The sequence below is a fragment of the Aquarana catesbeiana genome, linkage group LG03 (assembly GCF_042186555.1).
Source record: "Aquarana catesbeiana isolate 2022-GZ linkage group LG03, ASM4218655v1, whole genome shotgun sequence".
Taxonomy (NCBI): Eukaryota; Metazoa; Chordata; class Amphibia; order Anura; family Ranidae; genus Aquarana; species Aquarana catesbeiana.
In genome coordinates, this window is record NC_133326.1 from 75,669,251 (window position 1) to 75,696,866 (window position 27,616).

Below are 27,616 nucleotides of genomic sequence, written 5' to 3' on the forward strand. Positions count from 1 at the left end.
ATAGTATACATAGTTACAGTATGGTATATACATAGTATACATAGTTCCAGTATGGTATATACATAGTATACATAGTTACATTGGTCAAAGCTGGAGCAATATGTACAAATATACCATACCTACAATTATTATTTAGTGATTGGATATTGTATTAGATGTGTATTATGTAATATATGTATAATGTATTAATATTTAGTATTTGGGTTGAATTCCCTATAATACATTTCTCTTCCCAATGTTTTCCTTCTTTGATCAGGTCCTATATGTGTAAATCCAGCTCATCATCAGAAGGGGCGTGTCCTCCTCCTCCAATCAGAGCTGTCGGGGATCCAATCAGAGGGGGTGTTACATGTCCAGCCGGGGAGATGGAGGTAAAGGTCTTGTGTGAGATGTGGGTATTGGTGGTGTGGGAAGCTCCGTCCAGGTGACGCACACAGGACTCCTGATCCCCGGCACAGCGAGGAGCGCTGCCCACTGACACTCCGCTGTGTGGGGATGAACAATAGACGGACCCCGCGCTGTGCCTCCTCCGCTCCTCACCGCCGCTCCGTTCAGCACCACAGACACCCCGGACAGCTCCATCACTGAGCCAGCCCTGCGAGCTTCCTCCTCCTCCTCCTCCTCCTCCTCCACACACTGCAAGAGGCTTCTATCACCGACACCCCGGGGACATGGGGGTCATCACCTTCCTTGTCTGCACTGCTATCCTCTATAATGTACAGGGCTTCCCCAAACCAGACACCACCCAAGGTGAGATCTCCCCCATCAGTCCCACATTTCATCACCCAGATGATCTACTGCAACCTTCATCATCACTGGGGACACCTTCATCACATCATTACATTGGGGACACACTTCATCAGATCATTACATTGGGGACACCTTCATCACATCATTACATTGGGGACACCTTCATCACATCATTACATTGGGGACACCTTCATCACATCATTACATTGGAGACACACTTCATCAGATCATTACATGGGGACACCTTCATCACATCATTACATTGGGGACACACTTCATCAGATCATTACATGGGGACACCTTCATCACATCATTACATTGGGGACACCTTCATCACATCATTACATTGGGGACACCTTCATCACATCATTACATTGGGGACACCTTCATCACATCATTACATTGGGGACACCTTCATCACATCATTACATTGGGGACACCTTCATCACATCATTACATTGGGGACACCTTCATCACATCATTACATTGGGGACACCTTCATCACATCATTACATTGGGGACACCTTCATCACATCATTACATTGGGGACACACTTCATCAGATCATTATATTGGGGACACCTTCATCACATCATTACATTGGGGACACACTTCATCAGATCATTACATTGGGGACACCTTCATCACATCATTACATTGGGGACACCTTCATCACATCATTACATTGGGGACAGACTTCATCAGATCATTACATTGGGGACACCTTCATCACATCATTACATTGGGGACACACTTCACATCATTACATTGGGGACACACTTCACATCATTACATTGGGGACACCCTTCATCACATCATTACATTGGGGACACACTTCATCAGATCATTACATTGGGGACACCTTCATCACATCATTACATTGGGGACACCTTCATCACATCATTACATTGGGGACACCTTCATCACATCATTACATTGGGGACACCTTCATCACATCATTACATTGGGGACACCTTCATCAGATCATTACATTGGGGACACCTTCATCACATCATTACATTGGGGACACACTTCACATCATTACATTGGGGACACACTTCACATCATTACATTGGGGACACCCTTCATCACATCATTACATTGGGGACACACTTCATCAGATCATTACATTGGGGACACCTTCATCACATCATTACATTGGGGACACCTTCATCACATCATTACATTGGGGACACCTTCATCAGATCATTACATTGGGGACACACTTCATCAGATCATTACATTGGGGACACCTTCATCACATCATTACATTGGGGACACACTTCATCAGATCATTACATTGGGGACACACTTCAGATCATTACATTGGGGACACACTTCAGATCATTACATTGGGGACACACTTCAGATCATTACATTGGGGACACACTTCAGATCATTACATTGGGGACACACTTCATCAGATTAATAATGTAGATTATTACATGGATTGGGGGAGGACTAAATCTAGAGGATACTTCATTAGATGATTTCATTGGGGGGGGGACACTTCATCAGATTATTATTGCAGATTATCATTTTATTTGGGAAAGCTAGACTAGATGTAGAAGATAATTGATCAGATCATCATTGCGGGCTGGAGCCACAGAGCAACTGATTTACTAGTAAACCATAAATGTATAATTCATCTTATTAATACAGATTTAGAGAAATATATACTGAATATAGAAGATACTTCGTCTGATTTATACTACAGGATGTAGTGATAAAGCAATTGATTTACTATTAAGCACGACTTTAACATGTATCCGATTATTAATCCAGATTATTTGTTGGGAAATGTAGACTAAATGTAGAAGATGCTTCATCAAATGATTTAATTGGGGGAATATTTCATTAGAATATTACTGCAGATTACAATTTTATTGGGGGAAAGTAGACAAAATGTAGAAGATACTTCATCAGATTATTAATACAGATTATTTCATAGGGGGGAATGTATCCTAAATCTAGAATATACTTCATCAGATTATTAATGTTGGATGTAGTGATAAAGTAAGTGATTACTATTGAAGGATGACTGTAACATTTATCAGATTATTAATGCAGATCATATAATTGGGGAATTGTAGATGATACTTTATCAGATTAATAATGCAGGGTGTAGTGATTTACCAGCTGATTTACAGTAAAATATGCCTGTAACATGAATCCGATTATTAATGCAGATTATTTCATTGGAGAAATGTTGATTAAATGTAGAAGATACTTCATCAGGTTATCAGTGCAGGATGTAGTGATATAACAATTCATTTCCCGGTAAAGCATGACTTGAATGGTATATATGTGTAGCTTGCAAGAAGAAATGCAGACCCGGATGGATATGAAGGGTGGCCAGCAGAGATGTTCCCTTCTAATCCTCGGATTAAACTAATCCGATTAGACATGTTTCTCCACAACCAGCTCTTAAAGCAATGACGTTTTCTATAAAGCACAAAGAATTCATCAAAATGTTATATTTGTTCATTCAAAATTAAGCCAATTCTTTATTTCTTGTGTCTAAAGCACCAGTGTGAAAATCTGTAAATCTGTCTGTTTTATTCTTTGTAGACAAAGCTCTGCATAATAGAGAACTAAGTGTAGAAAGACCGCTAGAAGAGCAGGTGAGTTACCATGTGTTGTGTCTGCATACAACTACTATAGCTTCATTTTGTATCAAAGGAATATTGCTAGAGCCCATATACGGAATATGTACTAGTATAAACCTATAAAAGGAATACAATGTATTATGTCTAGTTTAAATATAGTAGATCGATTGCTACAAGTGTAACAAAAGTCGTTAAATTGTGCAATATGTTCAAGCAGATGGTATGCTCACAAATGTAGAAATGTGCCTGTCTACAGCTTGTGTGTTTTCATTCATTTCACATGAAAATGTCTGTGAAGGTTCTCCTTTATTCAAGTCCTGGTATGTTTAGTAGTAATTAGTCACATTCATCTAAAATTGTAATGTTGAAGACATCTCATAGTTTACCCAGCCCATCTTCAGATCCTAAAGGGTCTGGAAGATACCCCGGCATTTATATCCACACCTTAGGACACCCTAATCCAATCACCACCCAATGTGTAAATTGATTGTCCAGGAGCAGGATCAGGGGTATGAAAATTGTGGTGCCATCCTGTCAGAGTCCCACCCAAAAAATGGAACTTCCGCTTTTCAGAATCCTCCCCCCCTCCGGTGTCACATTTGGCACCTTTCAGGGGGAAGGGGGGAGCAAATACCTGTCTAATCCAGGTATTTGCTCCCACGCAGTATTCGCGGCTATCTAAGCCATGTCCGGCACCTCCTCCGTCCCCCCCGCTGTCTTCTGGGAGACACACAGGTCCCAGAAGACAGCAGGGACCAGTGGGATCGCGCAGCGCGACTCACGCATGCGCAGTAGGGAACCAGGCTGTAAAGCCGCAAGGCTTCACTTCCTGATTCCCTTACTGATGATGGCGGCGCCTCCACCCGAGAGCTGAGGGACAGATCAGCTTTGGGTGCCGACATCGCGGGTGCCCTGGACAGGTAAGTGTCCATATTTTGTAGCTGCTGACTTTAAAAAAATGGCGGAACTCCGCTTTAAGTATACCCCATGGTTGGTGTCAGAAGCGGCTAAAATTGTGAATTTCTGTCAAATTGGACGTGTACAGATGTTAAACTGACATAATATGTGGAAGAAAGATGATGACGATGATGGTGATATCAAAAGAATATTGTTAGAGCAGATTATGTAGAATATCTACTAGTATAACCTAGTAACGATGCAAGATGGATTGTGTCCAGTTTGTTTTGTAGATTGAATGCTACAAGTGTAATGAAGTTGTTAAATTGTGCAATATGTTCAAACAGATGTTATGCTCACATACGTAGAATGACCCCTAGAAGAGCAGAATAACATGTAGTGTGCCTGCCTACAACTTACTGTATATGTTTTCATTCATGTCATATCAAAGTGTCTGTGAAGGTTCTCATTTATCCAGGAAATGGTGGGGGAGATTTACTAAAACAGGTGCAATCAGAATCTGGTGTAGCTGTGCATGGTAGCCAATTAGCTTCTAGCTTCAGCTTGTTCGATTAAGCTTTGGCCATAAAACCTGGAAGCTGATTGGTTTCTATGCAGAACTGCAGCAGATTTTGCACTCTCCAGTTTTAGTAAATAAACCCAGTATATCTAGAGCTAGTTAGTCACATTCAGCTGGACTTGATCTGTATAAAGTTGAAGACATTTCATAGCTTATCAAGCCCATCTTCAGTTGCTAGAGGGTCAGGAAGATACCCCAGCATTTATATCCACACCTTAGGACACCTTAATCCAATCACCATGAAGTGTGTAAATTGATTGTCCAGGAGCAGGATGATTGTGGTGCCATCCCATCTACACCACTTTGTTGTAAAAATATAATAATTATGCGCGTTAAGGTCCTATATCTAGCAGAATAAAGCAGCCATCATTTAATACAAAATAAAAGCAGCAGTAAATTCTCAACACAAACAATAAATTATATTTAGTGTATACAAAGAAAAATTATATATAAAAAGTTTTTCCAAAATCAATAAAATAATAAATAAAAAACAAAATCTAAATAAGAAAACTAAAGTGCAAATGCTTGTGCAAAAGTTCATATATTCCTTCAAAAGTCCATGAGTTGTAATGATTCTTATGTAGCAGTTCCTATATTTTAAAGCGGGAGTCCGGCGACCAATCTTTTTTTTTTTTTTTTTTTTAGGTCATTGAGACACTTTGCTATCCTCAAAATAATACTCACAGTTTGGGTGTAATATTTCCGCCTCTGTCTGTTTTTGTACTGAAGAATAACTTAAAAAATGTGATGCTGGCTGTTTCCATCTTGCTTGTGGGCATGTGAAGCCCACAAGCATTGATTTCCTGGATGCGGTGAATGCTGTTCATTCACAGCTTGTTCACGCGCATGATCATTGTTTCTGCACTGAATCTTGGGAAGCCTGACACTAAGCTCCCAGGAGACAGTGTGGCGCCGGGGAAAGGCAATAAACATGCCTACTCCCATGGGAGGAGAGACAGGAAGTGCCACAATAAAGTATAATATAAAGGTAATTACAGCGATAAAAAAAATTTTCGTGCGGCATTTGAACATCTATGCAATTAACTGAAGGGGGTAAGATTAAGTTAAAAATTTGAGTGGAACCCCGCTTTAAGTAAAGGTGTCCCAATACTCCTACTTCCTACTGAAAACATGTGCTTCCACCACCATGTGTCACCATTCAGCCTTTTGCCAGACAATGTGGATCATTAGGTTATAAATGTTCAGCTAGCGCTTAAATATGTCTCACACTACAAGGTGTCCTGACCTGAGATTCATCTCCAGCTTGGATCCTCTCTGCCACCATCAGATGTCACCAATGAAATAAAAAAGGCTACAGATCCACTGTGAAGTACATAAAACCCAGTGGACATATAAACCCCATCTCAATTTCCATGATCTTAGCACCTGGTGTGTTCCATAGAAAAGTTCATGACTTCCTGGTATGTAGATCTGGGACATGAAAACCATAGAGACACAGGAAGCGGTTCACCAGCTGACCACAGTGTTGGTGTCAGAAGCCTGCATAGGTGTTGATTTTTTGATTTAGGGCTTATTCACACTTGACTACATTTTTAACACTTAAAGCATTTGTTAACCACTTAAGGACTGGAAGGATTTGCCCCCCCTTAATGACCAGGCCACTTTTTGCGACTCTACCTGACTATTGCGCGGTCGTGCGACAAAATTTATGTCCTTTTTTCATCACAAATAGAGCTTTCTTTTGGTGGTATTTGATCACCTCTTCAGTTTTTATTTTGTGCACTATAAACAAAAAAAGAGCGACAATTTTGAAAAAAAAAACAATATTTTTTACTTTTTGCAATAATAAATATCCCCCCCAAAAAATAAAAAAGAACGAATTTCTTCATCAGTCTAGGCTAATATGTATTTTTCTATATATTTTTGGTAAAAAATATCGCAATAAGCGTATATTGATTGGTGTGCGCAAAAGTTATAGCGTCTACAAAATAGGGGATAGATTTATAGCATTTTTATTATTACATTTTTTTTTTACTAGTAATGGTGGTGATTTTTAAAGGGACTGCAACATTGCGACGGACAGATCGGACATTTTTGATACTTTTTTGGGACCAGTGACATACATACAGCCATCAGAGCTAAAAATAGCCAATGATTACTGTATAAATGTCACTGGCAGGGAAGGGGTTAAGACTATAGGGGGCGATCAAGGGGTTCAATGTTCCCTAGGGAGGTGTTTCTAACTGTGGGGGCAGTGTAGTGACTGGAGGAGGAGACAGATCGCTGTTCCTAATCATTAGAAACAGCAGATCCGTCTATCCTCCCCTGACAGAACGGGGATCTGTCTGTTTACATTGACAGATCCCCGTTCTGTCTCTGTCAGGAGCTATCGTGGGTGGCCGGCGAACTTTGCGGCTGCTGCCATGCACATCCGCTCCAGCGTCACGCCGCAGGCGCGTGGGCGCCCCCTAGTGGTCTTAAAGCAGCCAACGTACAATGGCGGCAGTTAGCCCAGGAGAGCCAACCTGCCACAGTATAACTGCGGCGGCTGGTCCTTAAGTGGTTAACCCAAAAAAAAAAAAAAGATCCTGTTCCTTTGAAGCATTTTATACAGCATAGTGCTGTGTCATTTGGCCCCCTGTAACACCTGTAATACCTGGTTGATCCTGCCTGGCTATACCCTCCCCCCTGTAAACTGACTTTGATATATCAGGGCTGCTGAGCCCTGACACTGGAGTTATCTGTACATGCCTCTGTCATCTGCAGCCTGCTATCTGTCTCCTCTGTGCTCTCTCCCCCTCGCCTCTCTGCCTGTCAGCTTGTCGCTTTGCCTTCCCCCTCAACTCCTGCTGCTCAAAAAACTTTCACATTATCATACCATCCCGTGTGTCCCTCTGTGAGTGATTTAAAAAAAAAAAAAGTTTGCAGTTTGCTATACTTCATTTCACAGCTCTTCTTAGCGATCACATGATCGGCTGGCTCTCGATCTCCTCTCCTCTCCCGAGTGATGTCAGCGGGGGGGGGGTTCTCGGGCCCGCCCGCTGCATCTATCAGACTGGGATAGAAGAAAGCCAGCCAATCATGTGATCGCTGAGAAGAGCTGTGAAATGAGGTATAGCAGGCTTTTTATTTATAAATCACTCACACAGGGACACACAGGATTAGAACACAGAGGGGATGGTATGAAGATGTGAGTTTTACAAGCGTTAATGAGTTAAAAACGCTCCCCAAATGCCCTGTGTGCAGTTTTGAAGCGTTTGACGAGCGTTAAGGTGCATTAAAACTGCTGCACAATGGAAAGTGACATTACAGGAAATAAAGCAATTTTATCGCCCTGCAACTGCACCACAGCCGTGCCGCAAACGCCTGCCAGAGCGTTTGCAAAGAATTACCATAGACTTGAATGGGAGTTCTTGAAAGACTTCAAACGCCTCCTGACCCGACATGAGTCTTCAATTTTGAAGCGACGCTAAGGCTTCATGTTTTGAAAATGTGAACAGCACTGTGTGCTGCCCATTGTATAATTCGCTTAGGCGTTTTAGAGGCGTTTTTAATGCCCCTCAAACGCCTGCTTTTAATGCCAGTGTGAACTTAGCCTCACATGGCTAAAGGTGTGATTTGTTGCCAAATGTGTCTCTATATAGTCTCATAGTAGATTGTTTGCTACGAGTGTAATGAAGTAGTTAAAGTGTGCCATATATTCCAGCAGATAGGTTGTATATACAAAATAAAGCTAGTCAATGACCGTGACCATTTGTGGCATACCAGATATTGTGAATTCAATGCACAAATGATGTGTTTGACCTATCCAAAAAGAGGTCTAATCATTTTATGTTATTAAGGTGTCTGTCGAACAATGTCCTTACTAAAGATTCACCAATTTTTCGAATTGAATCTTATGTGGGAAATGTGTGCATCTTGAATGGGCGTTATATGAATCTTGGGTGAAAACATCAGCAAATGGACCCCTAAATAATTAAAAGACTCTTTGGTACTTATTTTATTTTTATTTTTTTACTTTGGTACTTCATTTACAACTTTTTGTACATATAGGATATGGTGATTATGTTACAACATTATGTACACAATTATGGTATGGGGCCTATGCTACAGAACTGTGTAAAAAAATATATTTTGTAACCCATGGCATCTACTCAGAAATGAGCTAAACCTGGTTATATGACTTGCTTATGATTAGTGGCTATGGAATTCTACAAACCATTGCTCATTGTATCATGTTTTTAAAATGTGTCCAACATTTAAGGACTCGTGCACACTGGACGTTTTACAGCTGCTGTTTTTGGCGATAGATGTTTTTTCTACCGTCAATAAACTCCCCATCGTGTTATCTTATGTGTCCATGCACACATAGGCTGTTATCAACTGTTTGTGGCAGTGGCGTTTTTGGGCTGTAAAAAAAAAAACAAAACTAGTGCGTTCTGAGAAGAGTTTTTCAGCTGTAAAAACGCAGATAAACACTGAAAAACTGCTGTTTTTGATCCCATTGATTAATGATAAAAAAAAATGCTTAAAAACACTAAAAACCGCTATTGCAATAACACTGAAAAATTTTGAAAAAAATCACTGCAAAGCTACTGCTGTTTTTATAATGTTATTATAATGTCCAGTGTGCATGAGGCCTAAAAATCAAATTTTTTTAAAAAAGTGACTTGGATCAGGGCACACTGAAGAATCATGAGAAAAATAAAAAATAAGACAAATCACCAAGAATAATGCATCAAGTTAATTGTATTTTTTAATCCTCTCTCTCAAAAGATTGCTGAGGCGGACACAGTGAGCAGAGGTGCAAGCACGGGTAAGTTATAATAGACATGGGAAGGAAACCTTTTTATTGCTATGCAGTTATGAAAATGCTAAATTTCTATTCATTTTGTTGTCCTGTAGAAACGAAAAATGATTCCCTTGTGGATGACTTGAGTTTCTTGATGTCAGTGGCAGAAAAAGAGAAAAATGTGAAAAGAAGCGGTGGAGTAATAAGTACAACTAATGGCCAGAAGACTGCCACTGAGGATGCAGACTCAACAAAGAGTTTGAAGCCTGTGGAGTATTTTGATTCCACCAAAAGTGTACTGGATTATAAAGATGAAGGTATTTTGCTAGTTATTCAAGTAGCCCACCATTTTTATACATTTAGATTAGTGGTCTTCAAACTGCGGCCCTTTGCTTGCTTTTATATGGTCCTTGGCCATATGTCACCAACGAAGGGGCTCAGTTCCTCCCAATAACACAGATCATGAGGCACAATTCCTACCAATGATGGGAAGAACTTCCTCCCAATGACACCAACAATGAGGCCCAATGCCACCAAGGATGGGGCACAATTCTTTCCAATGACACCAACGTTGGAGCACAATTCCTCCCAATGATACCAACGACGGGGCCCAATGTCACCAATGATGGGGCATCGTTCATCCCAATGACACCAACATTGAGGCCCAAATGCCACCAATGATGGGGCACACTTCCTCCCAATGACACCAATGATGGGGCTCAATGTCACCAATGATGGGGCACAGTTTCTCCCAATGATACCAACAATGGGGCCCAATGAGACCAAGTATGGGGCATAATCCCTACCAAAGACACCAACTATTTTGTTTACTCCAACTGATGCTGGGACATTTTCTACTCCTGATGGCCACAGGCCGACCCCCCTAAGACCCGAAGGACAGTAAACTTGCCCTTGTTTAGAAAATTTGGAGACCCCTAATTTAGCTTAGATGATGAAGCCAGACATATCCATTGCTTAAAATGTTTGGAGACCCCTGATTTAGCTTAGATGATGAAGCCAGACATATCCATATGTTTCTGTGATTCTTTGGATTTACAGCAGCAATATTTATTACTCATTCTGAAATTCACAAATGGTAAGTCAGAAAACACCTTTTAAACGAAGGGGAAAAGGAGCTTCATTCCTTGAAGACCATTGCCCCTCATAGACTTTTTTAGACTTTTTACTTAAGGTTTCTGTAGTTTACCCTAGTTTACCATTTACCATAGTTTTACCCTATTTTTCCTAACTGGAAAAATATACACTGGGAATCGATTTTATGCATTGGATTCTTCTTCAACTTATTATTATTATTATTTAATGTGAACATTTTAATTTGTGGAATTTCAAGGTTGCTTATTGTAACTATAACTGTGGGGACATTCCTTAATTACTGTATGATTTTTCATGTATTATTTTTGATTCTGACACTTTATTGCTAGATTATATACATTATGAATAAGTGATGCTAGGTAGGCATGATTACCTAATTAGAATATCTACATTTTGAAAACATATTGGTAAAATGTTTTTTAATGAATTTCTAATTTTGGATTTCTACAGTTGTATTTGGATAGATTTTAAATTATTTTTAGTATAATGCATTTTGATGTTTCATAAAGAATACACTGCTTTAAAGCAGACAGTCTTCATGTATATACAGGCTTCTGTTAAGATTAACTGAAATGCAATTATAAGTTCATAGGAAATGTAGAGCTATGTTTACATCAATTCACCTTCTTTTCAAGTATTTGTGAAGTCCAGTTTTGGTTTAGCCTTTAAAATTACAGACAGCTTTTAATTTCTTTCTTTCTCAAGTGCATTTGTATTTGCAGTGCACAAAACTGAAACAAATTCCTTATGTAAATAAAATAGATCGGTAAATTGTGCCTTCTTTATTTATGATGCCCTATGAATGGAAATGAGCTAGGAGAGGTTTTAAAGAGTGGAGCCCAAAACTAAAACCATGTACTAATGAATGCAATGTTACCATCATTCGCTCTGATCTAAGTTGTATTTATAACCAAGATCCAGACAGTAGAACAGATTAGAATTTCATTTATTCCCTTAGATGATCCTGATGGTCTCCACCAATTGGATGGAACCCCGTTAACTGCTGAAGATATTGTTCAGAAGATTGCAGCGAGAATTTATGAAGAAAATGACCGCGGGGTATTTGATAAGATTGTTTCCAAGCTCCTGAATCTGGGTCTGGTAAGTGATTAAACACGTTCTCTAAGTAGTTATTTGCTTACTGTACTGCTCAGCTTTGCAGCCACCAGCACAAGGGACACATTTCATTCAATAAAAGTACCATCCCTTGTGCTGATTTAAAAAAAACTAAAAACTAAACTTAAGCTTTACAGTTAACCCATAGTGGGAAAAATATTTAGGCTGCCATTGCTTGATCTCCTTCTGAAAATGCTAGTGGCCTAAATGTGTTATGCTGACCTATTGGTATTAATATCTTCTGAATAGAACAAGAGAACAGCAGATCAGGAACATCCAATGTCCTTAATGGCAAAATGGTTCTGAGCTAGGGACTCAAAGACTTGAAGCAAAAGAGTCACCATAGCAGCCAGGCAACTAACAATGGCAGCTATTATGACAGTTTTCCATTTAAAGGGTTAGTTCACTATGTCAAAAAAAAAATGAAACCACGGCCCTTGCTGGACACACTCCCACTTAGTCCCACGCTCGTAACTCAGGCCTCCCTGAAGAGCGTGTAAGCAACATTTTGCTAATTACGTTAGATTCGTTACTAGGGGGCTAACCACCCTCTTTTTTCTCCCTTTTTTTTTTTTTTTCTTTTCTTTCTCTTTCTTTTCTTCTCTTTTATTCCTTTCTTTTTCTCTTCTTACCCCTACTTTCCTCCCCGCCTCGCTCCCCTAACCCTACTACTTGCCCACTTTCTAAACCCCCCCCCCCCCAATTCGCAGCGATTATGGACGAACTCCACATCGTCTCTTTGAATGTAAAAGGACTTAACGTCCCTGAAAAACGCCGAATGTTGCAGAATGACATGAAACGTATGAAAGCGGACATCGTGTTACTGCAAGAGACACATTTTAGGGAAAATGCTTTCCCTATTTTAAAAAATAGATTTTACCCGACAGTGTATCACTCCACATACTCAGAAACCAAGTCTAGAGGAGTTTCCATCCAAATTTCAGCTAGAGTCCCATGGTCTCTACTTGACATACGAACAGACCCGATGGGAAGGTACCTCTTCCTTAAAGGCATGATAGGAGAAGTGAAAGTAACCATAGCCAATCTCTATGCTCCAAACTGCCAACAAGATGTTTTCACCAGGAAACACCTTAAACTACTCCAAACTTTCTCAGAAGGCCAACTCATTATGGGTGGCGATCTTAATACTGCCCTGATCCCATCAGAAGATACTTCGGCGGGGATTTCCTCCACGCCCAGAGGTACACGTAAAATGATACATGCAGCTTTACACGCTGCACAATTGATAGATGTCTGGCGCCTCTTGCACCCAGGAGAAAGGGATTATACATTCTATTCCCAACCACACCATTCCTACTCACGCATAGACTACCTCTTCGTGCCTCATGGACAGTTACAGGCAGTCAGGGGCGCCACTATAGGGTCAATCACGTGGTCTGACCATGCCCCAGTCATGATGAGATATGCTTTGACGGACTTCCACAGGGGACAAAGGAAACCTTGGAGACTTAATGAGAGCCTCCTACAAGACCCGGAGACACTGGCTGACATAATGAGGGAAATCACACATTATTTTCAAGCTAACACATCCTCAGACAGTGGTACGGGACTAGTTTGGGAGGCCCACGAGGCAGTGATCCGGGGTGTTCTCATAAAACATGGGGCGAGACTTAAAAAGATGAGGACTGAACAAATGACCTTACTAATCAACAAACTACAGACGCTCGAAACCTCACATAAGCAGAATCAGACTAGACAAATAGGAGCCGAACTTGACACGATTCGTATGCAAATCAAAGACTTACTCCACTTCAAAGCTAAAGCGGCATTACAGATTTCCCGGAAAAAAGTGTATGAGTCAGGAAACAAATGTGGCAGACTGTTAGCACAATCCCTTCGAACACAAAAGTTAGCATCTTATATACCACACGTAACTTCCCCCGAAGGTCAGAAAAGGAGTCTACCCCAACAAATTACAAACGAATTCAAATCTTATTACGAGAAATTATATAACCTACCCACGACACCACAGACACCGGAACAGATGACAGAATACTTAACTAAATCGCTAATGCCCACATTACAGACTGAAACACGAGACATCTTAGAGGAACCTATTACACTGCCAGAGATACAACTAGCAATACGTAACACAAAACCAGGGAAAGCTCCAGGCCCAGACGGCCTTACGATTCAATATTACAAAACATTACTACCATCTCTGGGAAATCACTTATTAAAACTGTTCAATAATCATAGTGAGGGGGATATTTTTCATAGTTCTACACTACAGGCCCAGATATCGGTCATTCCCAAGGAAGGGAAGGACCAGACACAATGTGGGAGTTATCGCCCAATTTCCTTACTCAATACAGACCTCAAATTGTTCACCAAAATATTAGCAACCAGATTACAGCTACACTTACCCCAGCTAATACACTTAGACCAAGTGGGATTTGTCCCAACCAGGGAAGCAAGGGACAACACCATTAAAGTCTTGAACCTACTCCACACGGCCAACAACACGAACACTCCAAGCGTCTTCATCAGCACTGACGCCGAAAAGGCGTTTGACCGCGTAAATTGGGCGTTTATGTTTGCAACACTTCGACATGTAGGGATCGGCAATACCATGATGAGATGGATAAAAGCAGTCTACACGACACCGACGGCTAGAGTCAGGGCAAATGGAGTACTATCAGACACGTTCCCGATCACCAATGGGACGAGACAGGGGTGCCCTCTCTCTCCCCTTCTTTTTGCACTATCAATCGAGCCCTTCTTGTGCCACATTAGACTAAACCCCAATATCTCGGGAGTAATGATAAACCAGGCACAATATAAGGTGTCCGCTTACGCGGACGACCTTATGTTTTCTATCACAAACCCAATAACATCACTCCCGAACCTACTCAAGGAATTTGACATATATACGGTTCCCTCTCCAATCTGAGGATCAATCTCACCAAATCAGAAGCCATGGGGGTGGGAATACCACACTCAAGGCTTATACTTCTCCAATCTAACTTCCACCTAAAATGGACCAACACAGCACTGAAATACCTGGGTACAAGGATCCCCCAAACACTTTCAAAGCTTTACACACTAAACTTCCCGCCACTACTAAAAACAGTCAAATCACTTTTAAATAATTGGAGCAAGGGACTACACTCCTGGTTGGGAAGGTGTAACATACTAAAAATGTCCATACTCCCAAAGTTCCTCTACCTCATGCAGGCCCTGCCAGTAAACATACCTTCATCCTACTTCAAGCAAATACAGTCGACATTCACCAAATTCGTATGGGCCAAACAAAGACCACGACTCTCAAACAAAATACTTGTCCTCCCCAAACAATATGGGGGTCTGGCATTGCCGGATGCCCGTTCTTACTATCAGGCAACTCATTTGGGAAGAATGGTGGATTGGTGTCGTCACCGAGAAACCAAACTATGGGTCCAAATGGAACAAGATCAAAGTACAGTGCCTCTCCAGAGGGTCCCATGGTGTTACTCAAACTTGCCATCGGAGACCAGCAGACACCCTCTAATAGGTGCGACTGCACAAATCTGTGCCAGGCATATCGCACGGGCAACACTAACTTCGCCAAACTCCCCTCTATACCCAATACTAGGAAACCAATTATTTACACCGGGCTTGAAGGACACGGTCTTTAAAAACATGGCAGAGTCAGGCCTACACCAAGCGTCTCACTTTAGCTCTGGAGGTCGTTGGAAAACAGCCACAGAACTCTCTGATCCCATGGGCACATTTCGCCTAGACTTTTTGAGGGCATCTCAGTTAAGCCATTTTCTGAAATCACTCCAACCTCCCACGAACGCCCAAATTCTCACCACATTAGAAGAACTATGTTCCGCCTCGGGGGTAGTACCACACACGCTCTCTCTGATATACAACCTGTTAAATACACCACCAACGGACTTCGTACCACCGGGCCTACTTAAATGGGAAAGAGACCTAGACTGCAACTTTACCACACCCAAGAGACAACAAATCCTCCGATTCACGCACAAGTCCTCTATCTGCGCCAAAACCCAAGAGACAAACTACAAAATTCTCACTCAGTGGTACAGAACCCCAGCACTGCTACACAAGTTCTTTCCGACGACATCTGACCTCTGCTGGCGATGCCAGACAGAACCAGGGACATTATTGCATATCTTCTGGTCATGTCCCAGACTAGCGAACTTTTGGCAAACAATACGGGAGATAGTAGGTAAATTTACAGACTACAACATCAGTGACGACCCAGCCTTTTTCCTCCTACACGCATCAGACATTCCGATAAAGACTTACAAAAACTCAGTGACCCGACACCTCTTAGATGCAGCTAAAGCCTGCATCCCACTACATTGGAAGTCCACAATACCACCAACTATAGACCTTTGGATGACCAAGGTGGAGGAAATTAAGAGTATGGAAGACCTTATCCACACTGCACAAAACAAACAGGAAAAGTTCTCCAAAACATGGCAGCTGTGGAACATGTTTATATACTCCAGTGAAGGCCAAGCTATGAGAGAAACCTCACTGACTAATTGACTTTTTACTAGGCAATTTTATCTTAACTTCTAAACTTTTGCATAGAGAACAGATAATGACGCTACAGTTACATTTTTGTTACACCTTATTAACACACTCCATGATCGTGGCAAATGCTTCCCTTTACCCCTTTCTCTCCCTCTCCCCTACCCTATCCCCTAACCCCTCAACCCCCCTTCTTTCCTTATCCTTTTCTTTCCCTCTCCTAGTAGGATACTCCTACAATTAAAATGTGGAAAAAAAAAAAAAAAAATAGAAGGGAAGGAGCTCATGGGACTGTACTAACCTAACATGACACATAGTAAGACGCATATAGGCTCCTTTCCGGGGTGGAGAGAAGGATACACCTATTTTTAGTGACTAATGCATATTGATGTGTTATGTAATTGTTATGTTTGTTGACAATTCTCTGTACATTGTACTGTATCGGTCCATGTGGGCCTCCTTTTCTGTTATAAATAAAAAATTAAAAAAAAAAAAAAAAATGAAAAGGTTAACTAACACCCTACACCCTCCCCACCCCCCTTCTCCTAGGCTCTGCTGTGTTTACCTCTGTAGTGATGAGCTGTCAGTGCCCATGAAGCCAGTGTAGCGGTCTGGGGGATTTGAAATCCTCACTCTCCTCCCCCCTTTTTCTGCAGGATTTTCGGGATGGAGCAGAGCGATTCTGATTGATCAGCACAGACACAGAAAATTGCTCTGATTCATCCTGGAAGCCTTGAAGAAGAGAAAGGGAGAACAGCTGGGATTTTAAATCCCCAGACTGTTAACCAGCTGCATGGGCACTGACAGCTCACCACCCATGGAGGTAAGTACAGCAGGGCTCGGAAGGGGTGTTAGTTTATCTTTTTATTTTTTTCTGAAAAGGTGAACGTACACTTTAATATTAAACGTGTAGCCCTGGTTGTATCTATGGACTTCATGCAAGCTTTTACATATTTATTGTAAATCACTGTGATGTGGGACTTGAGAAAATAATAAATACACTTTTCATAGTTTTCATATAAACTGCAATTTGCAATACATCTTGCTACTTTGAGACTATTGTGTCATGAAAATGGTAATCCAATAATACATAGTTACTTAGTTACATAGTTGGTGAGGTTGAAAAAAGACACAAGTCCATTAAGTCCAACCCGTGTGTGTGCTTTTATGTCAGTATTACATTGTATATCTCTGTATGTTGTGGTTGCTTAGGTGACTATCTAATCGTTTTTTGAAATTATCGATGCTCCCCGCTGAAACCACTGCTTGTGGAAGAGAATTCCACGTCCTTCCCGCTCTTACCGTAAAGAACCCTCTATGCAGTTTAAGGTTAAACCGCTTTTCTTCTAATTTTAGTGAATAGCCGCATGTCTTTTTATGCTCCCTTCCACTGAAAAGTTTTCTCCCTATTGTGGGGTCACCAGTACGGTATTTTTACATTGAAATCATATCCCCTCTCAAGCGTCTCTTCTCCAGAGAGAAAAAGTTCAGTGCTCGTAATCTTTCCCCATAACTAAGGTCCACCAGTCCCTTTATTAGCTTTGTTACCCTTCTCTGGACCCTCTCCAGTTCCAGCACATCCTTCCTGAGGACTGGAGCCCAGAACTGTACGGCATATTCAAGGTGCAGCCGGACCAGAGTCTTGTAGAGCGAGAGAATTATCATTTTATATCTGGATAGAGTCCCCTTTTTAATGCATGCCAATATTCTGTTGGCTTTGTTAGCAGCAGCTTGGCATTGCATGCCATTGCTGAGCCTATCATCTACTAGGACCTCCAGGTCCTTTTCCATCCTAGATTCCCCCAAAGATTCCCCCCCCCCCAGTGTATAGATTGCATTGGTATGTTTGGCACCCAAATGCATTATTTTACATAGCATAGAAGTTATTGCCCTGCTTAGTATCATCCGCAAATAATATTTTACACTAACAGTGTGTTTCACTATGGTAATCCAATAATATTTTAAACTAACATTGCGTTAAAAACACAGCTACTAAATATAAAATTAGTTGATAAATATTAATGTTCTGAGTTATGAGATGATTAATTTGAGAGCTGTATGGATTTGGGTACAGGGCCCCAAACACAGACAATGTGCACCCTCACAGATATCAAATTGGGAACATTGGTTGAGTCCATGCAGCCGCTGCATCCCAATTGACATGAATGGGACAACCTGCACAGGGAAGCACAAAACACCTGTGCATCCCAATGCAGAAAAACATTGCTTTTGCACAGGTGCAAGCTTAAAGTGGAAGTAAAGGTAAAAACCTAACTAAGTCTAAACCTACCCCCACCCACATTCTAAGCCTAATCTATCTTGCCCTGTAAAGAAAAGATGGCTATACTTACCTATTTTGAAGCCTCCAGCAGAGCCCTTTGTGTGCAGGAGAAAGCCAACTATGACTGGGAAGTGACGTCACTCATGGACTTACTATGGGGCTTCCGTTGTCGGCTGCCTCTCCTACACACTGAAGCCGCTGCTGACAGCTCAGCCTCGGGACCGGACTGGAGTGGTTGCAAAATAGGTAAGTATAGCAATCTTTTTTTTTACAAGGCTAGATAGATTAAGCTTAGAATGTAGGTGAGAATAGGTTTAGAGTTAGTTAGGTTTCATCTTTACTTCCACTTTAAGTACTTCAATGTGAACGAGGCCTTACGGTCCCCTATACAGCAGTGCTCAAACTAGGAGTGGGTGGTGGAGCACTAAGCCAATCTAATTATTATTATTATTATTATACAGGATTTATATAGCGCCAGCAGTTTGCACAGTGCTTTGCAATGTTAGGACAGACAGTACAATTCAATACAGGAGGAATCGAAGGACCCTGCTCATTAGAGCTTACAATCTAGGAGGGAGAGTCAAGTGATAGAAAAGGTTAAAAGGGTAAAAAACTGAGGGGGATGACCTATTGAAGAAAATGAAAGTACAGTTGTTACGTGGAGGTAGGATAGGCTTCTCTGAAGAGAAAAGTTTTCAGGGATCGCCTAAAACAGTGGTCATCAACCCTGTCCTCAGGGCCCACTAACAGGCCAGGTTTGCAAGATAACTGAAAAACATCACAGGTGATATCATTTACTTCTCAGTGATTGCATTATTCTAGTCTGCATCTCCCCAAGGTAATACATAACCTGGCCTGTTAGTGGCCCTGAAGACAGGGTTGATGACCACTGGCCTAAAAGTAGATAGATTTGAAGATATTTTGACAGATTGGGGTAGGGAATTGCAGAGGATGGGAGAGGCTCAGGAGAAGTCCTGGAGGCAAGTATGGGAGGAGGTAATGAGGGAGCTAGAAAGCAGGAGGTCTTTGGAGGAACAAAGAGGACAATTAGGTTGGTATTTTGAGACTAGGCTAGTGATGTAGCTGGTTATGGATGGCTCTGTAAGTTATTGTTAGTATTTTGAATTTAGTTATGTCAGAAACCATGAAATCAGACCAAGACAGAAGTACAGTTAAATCACACTTGTTTAATAATAAAAGTAAAAAGAACAAACGTAGTCAAAACATAGCCAAAGTTCAGTAACTGGAACGGATAGTCAGCCAAGCCAGAAGTCAGGGATCAATGTAGTGGAACAGCAAGCAGGATCTGGAGCCAGAAGGGATGTTAGCAAAGCAAGTCTTTAAACAGAAACACAGGAGATGTCTCTGTGATGTTGACCAGGGCGAAAGCAGAGATCCTCTGGACTGGACGGCTTAAGTAGGCAGGACTGATGAGCAGGATATCATCAACAGCTGAGTAACTGTAGAGAGATAGGAGCTGGCAATTAGCCGACAGCTGAGCGGCCAGCTCTGAGAAGGAAGGGCTGAGCCCAGCCCCGACAAATTAGTTGGGAGAGTGGCAGCCAATGGAGGGATTGGCAGAGAGGGGTAGCAGACACTGAGTGATTTGTAAGGTGGATGAGTCTGGCAGCAGCATTCATGATGGACTGAATACTTTGCATTGTGTCCTTTGTGGATATGACTACAGAATGAGTGGAACACTCATTAGTATATTGCTGATCTTTCATTATCCAGTCAAGCTGGGGTGAGTCCCCAGCCGGGATAAATAGATTTTTTAGAGCAGTCTGCAGGGAGGTCCTGTCTCTGGCTGTGCTAACTGATAGGGAAGAGGGGACTCACAAGACAGGCTGAACAGAATTACAAATCATTTGGCATTATTGTGGTAAACAACATTTCAATGTTTCTGATGTTCCCCTGGAATATAGCATTAATAACTGTTGAAAAGTAATTATTTTAGTTTTGCTGACTGCAGCATTGGACTGGTACATTTCAATTAAATTGATATTTGATGTTTTTTATGCCATATTAATGTTGAATTTTTCAGCAGAAAAGGTCAACAAAGAAAAACCTTTGATCTTGGAGGTGACTAGAAAATGAAAGTTTCATAGAATATTACGTAGAGGGGTCTGCACACACAGCTTAAGTTACAGCGCTGGGAATAGCAGGAAAGTAAAGATCCAGAGGCAGAGCTGCAGCACGTCTCAGGCAGGTCCGCAGACAATAAATGAAGAAATTAGACGCCAGGAGGCTTAATAAATCAATTCCACCAGCAGCAGCAGGGAAAGGAGACAGCCAATGCTTATCCTGAGGAGGACACGAGCTGGGTGACTAAGACAGAGGAGGGGAAAACATTGGCAGCAATTCTACTGATGACTACTATCACTTTTATTAAACTAGCTGAAATTCACAACATTTTACAGGAGAAAATGACTTGAGTCACTGTGACATTGTGTTATTGAACTTCTTATCTATACAACATGCATACAATTCGGAAATTCCTGAGAGCTGACATTTTTCAAGTTTAATCCATGTCTATGGGGCTGATTTGTTAAAGGGATAATGAGTGTTCACTTAGTGAATATAATGAAGCAATATCTAATTTCAAAATCCAATCATGTACTAGGAAATGTACATATGCACATAGCTGGATGATTGAAATAAACACAGCTTTATTTTAAAGGGAACTCCACTTTTGTAGGAAAAAAAAATAGCAAATAAAAAAAAATTACCTTAGCATATACAATTGCGACACAAGCAGTGGCGGCTAGTGCTCAAAATTTTTAGGGGGGCGCAAACAAACTGAAGAAAAAAAACAAAACATCAATTGCAGCCTCACTGTGCCATCAAACGCAGCCACTGTGCCATCAAACGCAGCCACTGTGCCATCAAACGCAGCCACTGTGCCATCAAACGCAGCCACTGTGCCATCAAACGAAGCCACTGTGCCATCAAACGAAGCCACTGTGCCATCAAACGAAGCCACTGTGCCATCAAACGCAGCCGCTGTGCCATCAAACGCAGCCACTGTGCCATCAAACGAAGCCACTGTGCCATCAAACGAAGCCACTGTGCCATCAAACGCAGCCACTGTACCCATAAATTGCCACCACTGTGCCTATTAAAGGCAGCCACTGTGTAATCAAGCGCAGCCACTGTGCCCATCAAGTGCAGACACTGTGCCCATCAAGTGCAGACACTGTGCCCATCAAGTGCAGACACTGTGCCCATCATACACAGCCACTGTGCCATCAAACGCAGCCACTGTGCCATCAAACGAAGCCACTGTGCCATCAAACAAAGCCACTGTGCCATCAAACGAAGCCACTGTGCCATCAAACGCAGCCACTGTACCCATAAATTGCCACCACTGTGCCTATTAAAGGCAGCCACTGTGTAATCAAGCGCAGCCACTGTGCCCATCAAGTGCAGACACTGTGCCCATCAAGTGCAGACACTGTGCCCATCAAGTGCAGACACTGTGCCCATCAAGTGCAGACACTGTGCCATCAAACGCAGCCACTGCACCCATAAATTGCCGCCACTGTGCCATCAAACACAGCTACTGTAACCATCAATTGCTGCCAGTGTGCCCCATCAATTGCTGCCAGCGTGCCCCATCAATTGCTGCCAGTTTGCCACATCAATTGCCACCAGTTTGCCCCATCAATTGCCACCAGTTTGCCCCATCAATTGCTGCCAGTGTGCCCCTCCCCGCCTGGCACTTACCTGTCTTGGGTCAGCGCTGTCCTCCACACTCCCTCCGAGTCCTCGATGTCTTCTCCCGTCCTATTCTGCTATGATTGGACACCTGGCATCCAATCACAGTGCCTGTCGCTTCAGCCAATCAGGTGACAGGTAACCAGACCCGGTGCACCTGATTGGCTGAGAGGCGGGTCAGTGTTAGGGAAGCGATTTATTTGATTCCCTAGCACAGCACTACGTAAGCAGCGAACGCACAGCAGTGCACCCGCTGTTTACCAATTTGGAAGCCTATTAGAGTCCACAGCTCTAATCAGGAGGCCTATTAGAGCCGACGGCTCTAATCAGGCACTTCCAAAACACCCCTGCCGCTGTAATTCAGATGCCCGGCGCCCGACAAGGAGTCAGGCAATCTGAATAGGGGGCGGAAGTGGCGACAATAGATAGATTCATGCAATGCATGAATCTATCTATTGAAGATTGACGGGTGCAGGAGAGAGGGGGCGGCGCTCCTGTGCCCTCTATGGACGCACCACCACTGGACACAAGTCACATTGTAATTGAATGTTATTAAATGTTATTAAAAATTGCTTTTCCTTTTTAATCTGCAGCTCTGTAATTTTCTGTAAAATGCAATGCAATATAGCTACCTGGAGGAGTTCTGTACACAGATGCTGTACAGAACGCCCCCTCAAAAAAAATGTAATTTTCTGCTTGTGTGATTGGCTCACTGATTTTTCCAGAAGTCCCCATTAAGATACAAGTCAGATTTTGAGCATCCCCTGCAACAAAAAAAATTAATTTCTGATGAGAAGGGAAATTACATCTAAAGAGATGCAGACTTTGCCAATTTCCTCATTAGAGCCCTGCAGGTGCAGCAACTGATTGATAATTATATCGTCACCTCCTGCCATGCTCGCCTCCAGGACTTTTCCTGAGCCTCTCCTATCCTATGGAACTCCCTACCCCAATCTGTCCGACTATCTCCTACTCTGTTTGGTTTTAGACAATCCCTGAAAACCCTTTTTTTTCAGAGATGCCTATTTTGCCCCACCTAACAACTGTACTTTTATTTTCTACATCAGATCATCCCCCACATTTATTACCTTTTTTATCACTTGACCCTCCCTTCTAGATTGTAAGCTCTAAGAAATAAGGATCTCTGTTTCCTCTTTTTGGATTGTATTGTAATTGGACTGTCTGCCCTCATGTTTTAAAGCGCTGCGCAAACTGTTGGCACTATATAAATCCTGTATAATAATAATAATAATAATAGTAATAATAAAAACCACTAAACCAAATGAGAGAAGAAAACATCACCGCTCCAGGTAGATCCATCGAGACGAATCCTTCTCCTCCAGAAAACAGGAGCCCCTGGTGCTGGCTCATGCATGTACAAGTGGAAATGGACGAAAGAACTCTGGACAGCCGCACTCCGGAAAAAGTTTGTTATGCCTTTTATTGTAGACAAGGATCACATAGTACAAACTACAAACCACAGCAGAGCGATACGGGGAAAGACTGACGCGTTTCACACTATAGTAAGTGCTTACTCATAGCTATGAGCTATGAGTCCATTTCCACTAATAATAAAACCACTCCCATACAGATTCACTCTGCACAGACAAACAACTATATTTTCAGAATAACAAAAAGTAGGAATCTGCAACAGAGTTTGTGAAAATCCCTGCAATGTACATAGATCACCCAGAGGTGAATGTTTTTTTCTCAGCAAAAGTGGAGTTACTCTTTAAAGGAGAATTGCAGGTATGTATATTTTATAGATTTACATTAGTCCAGCTTGTATCAATGTAACTGTGTATATACCATACCTGGTCGATGTCTCGAAATCACTGAAGTACAGGCATACCCCACTTTTAAGTACACAATGGGGTTTATTTACTAAAGCTGGTAAAGTGCAAAATCAGGCTCACTTCTGAATATAAACCAATCAGCTTCCAAGTTTTATTACCAAAGCTTATTTGAACAAGCTGAGGTTGGTTTCTATGCAGAAGTGAGCCTGATTTTGCACTTTCCAGCTTTAGTAAATAAACTCCATTGTGTACTTAAAAGTGGGGTATGCCTGTAGTTACAGCTACTCAGTAATCTTCTCTTGCTTCCGAGTCCCAAGTTGAGCAGCTGGCCTGATGCATTTTGAATACAGGAGGTCGGCCCCTCAGCATGGGTGCCTTTCAAAGAATGCTTTGCATTTTCTGAATAAACAAGGTGGAGAGACAGGGCAAACTAAAGCAGAATTTCAACGGCAAATCCATTCCTTCCCCATCTCTCTTCCATGCTGCCATCTTGAAAGTTTGGGTGAGTGGGCAGATGCGGCAACAGTCCCTGCCAGGTCCAAAATACCTGGATGAAGCTGCACACACACAGGGGGTGGGGGGTAACTGCACACGCGCACAGCGCCGCCAGTGCTGGTGTATGAGCACGCTATTTGCCGGCAACGTTTTTTGTGAATGCACAGATGTACAGTACGCTGGTCCCTGGAAAAGCTGTGACTTAGCAATTCCAGGAGACAACGGGGCCAGTCTAGGCCAAAAAAGCAAGAATAGCTGCCCTGCATCACAAAAAACACCCAAGGGTACACATTTGAATACATGTTTTCTAATTGTTTGTTACAGGGAGGCAGAAGGACCAAAAAGAAAAAACGTTACAAGGAGTTATGATCTTCTTTAACCCCCTTATAAATGACCAAATATGTGCATCGACAAAAGGGTGGGCTGTAACGCCCACATGCTGCGCATATGCTTCTCACCATAAAGACTGAGCTCAAAGACAGCTCTCAGTCTGGGGTAAAGAAGCCTGTCCCGCTGGCTACTGATCATATCATGTGACCACTGTGACAGTTACATGATCGCCAATCCTTCCTGCCATCAGGCGTTCCAAACTATTCAAAGGGACACTATGGCGGGAAGTAGGGGGTTAAACACCATGTTGATCTTTTTTTACGTTTTTGACTTCTGTGTACCTTGTAAGGTGTCTTTCATTGTTGGTTAACTCCTGGACAATCTAGTTGTGTGTCTGTCTCTCTCTTCAGTATTTTCTGAGACAGTGATTACTCAGATCAGGAAAGTCAGTGTGGAGTCACAACTACTAATCTGCCAAATTACTCTATCTCAGTGACTAATTACTGAAGCCATTGGATCAGCATGACCACCAAGGAACTGTCATCAATGGCATCCTCGATACTTCTTCAGTACAGATTTCCTTTAAACAGACTGTAAAATAAATGGTCCACTTGGCCTGCCCTGCAGTTGGCAGCATTACTGTTGGGCTGATTCAACAGTATGATGTAATGAACTAAGTATAATTTAATGAGCATTGTCCTTTTTTTTTTTACCAGATTACAGAAAGCCAGGCATACGCATTAGAAGATGAGGTGGCTGTTGTTTTACAACAGTTAATTGCTAATGAGGCTAAAAATCGTGAAAAGGGATCAGAAGATGTGGATTTTCCTGCAGTCAAAACAGACGCCAATACAGAGGAGAAGCAAGAGGGCAGAATGGTAAGTTTCTTGATCCTGATTGGTGAATGGAGAAAAGAGTGCAGAGCTTGTCCTTACAAAATAATTATTTTACTAAAGCTTTTATTGAAGATGCCTCATATATAGATTAGATATAAGATTAATAATAACTGTGTTCTACAATCATTGTTCACAAAGCAGAAAAAGGGTTTGCAGTTATTTTCTTGTTCAATTTATTTACATTTTTAAATATAAATACAAGAAGTAAATGCCCCAGAATATAATATGGGAAGGTTCCCCCAAGGGGGGTGTTTTAGCAGCGAGATAAATGAGTACCAAGTAATTCAAGAAAAGTAAAAATGTATTAACGTACAAAATTTAACCATGACGGTTAAAATATGAGCTCGGCAAAGGCCCAAAGGGTGCAAATATTACAACACAGAAATATAACATAGCATTAAATAGCAAACATATCTAATGTATGACAGAACCTGACACAGTTCAACCCGTTTCGTTAGGGTCTTCTTCAGAGGATAAATTTGCTGCAAAGAGACTACATTTAGCATGTCAAATGGGAGAAAATGCATAACTGGTCATGTAAACGCAACAGGTTCCCATAGGTGCTGTCAGATAATCCCGCGTGTTGGTAGACCAAAAAATGCCCTGAGGTGAGACGGCACCCCACTCAGCGCGGCTTACAAAGAGTCACACGTTGAGCCTTACCTAGAAAACATTGAGCTAGGAAGCTGTACCTGCCACACTATTCTACATATTTCCCCAGGAAGTCAGTGCAGTTGTGACATCTTCTTAAGTCCCTGCAAATAAAATTCTTCGAACTGCTGGTGTAACCACTCACTTGCAGCATTAGTTGCCTCCAGAACACTCCCAAATCATTGTCCCTTTAGATGTTTTTTGAGAATGAGGAACAGATGATAGTCAGAAGGAGCCAGGTTGGGCGAATAGAGTGAATGGGGCATCAGTTTTGCCATTGTTTCACCTGCAGTGTGTGATGAGGCGTCTTCTTTTGTTCGGTTGTCAAAAGTTTTGGGATCCACTTTGCTGCAAGCATTCTCATTTCCAAGTCGTTGTGGATAATGGCACCAAATCTCTCACGTAATATTCTCATATATGTAGCAATACTTTTGGCTGATATTCGGCAGTCCTCCATGATCATGTAATGGATGGCTTTCACATTTGCAGGCACAGAGACAGAAACAGGCCTTCCACTGGGTTTTTCAGTTTCAACAACGAAATGGGCAGTTTTTAAAATTGACAAGCCAACGTTTAACTGTTGCATATGAAGGGCCACTGTCACCCAAAGTTTGCGACATTTCATCATGGATCTGCTTCGCACCTTTCCCTTGCAGAAACAGGAACTTATGGTCCTATGCTCTTCCACATTGAATTTTTCTGGAGGTGCTGCCATGTTCATTTTGGACCTGAAAAAGAAAAAGAAAGATAAGTTAAAATCATAGGTAGTTGATTTTTGCACCATTGAATATAGACAAATTGGCCATTACACCCTGCAATTTACAGCTTCATAGCTCAATTTCTGGGTAAGGCTCAGTACTTATCAGCACCCCCTCGTATTTCCTCATAATCTTCTTCAGGGTTTTTCAAGTTCATCCTGCCAGAATTTGCAGTTATTTTTATGTAGCAAAATGATACTTAATAGTGTTACATATTATTATTCATACACGATATGTGAACTTCGCACATGAGAGAGCTACCTTGGTGCAGATTCATTCAGATCACTGCTAAATATTAAGCTCTGGAGAATCAGCAGTTTGGAAAAAAAATGATGAAGGGCAAGAACATTTTGTTGGTTAGTTCTG

General features: G+C 41.8%; 1 protein-coding gene across 2 annotated transcripts in view; it reads left to right on the top strand.

Moving 5' to 3' along the window:
* Window positions 1-338: 338 nt before the first annotated feature.
* Window positions 339-27,616, top strand: part of SCG3 (secretogranin III) — a 71,143-nt gene continuing 43,865 nt past the window's right edge. The window contains exons 1-6 of one of the 2 annotated variants that reach the window (XM_073618709.1): window positions 339-750; window positions 3,321-3,373; window positions 9,573-9,612; window positions 9,702-9,905; window positions 11,660-11,802; window positions 25,662-25,823. In XM_073618709.1, the coding sequence (XP_073474810.1) occupies window positions 672-750; window positions 3,321-3,373; window positions 9,573-9,612; window positions 9,702-9,905; window positions 11,660-11,802; window positions 25,662-25,823 (681 nt within the window). In that variant the 5' untranslated portion in view covers window positions 339-671. The remainder of the gene's footprint in view (window positions 751-3,320; window positions 3,374-9,572; window positions 9,613-9,701; window positions 9,906-11,659; window positions 11,803-25,661; window positions 25,824-27,616) is intronic. The other variant, XM_073618708.1, reaches the window with a different exon arrangement.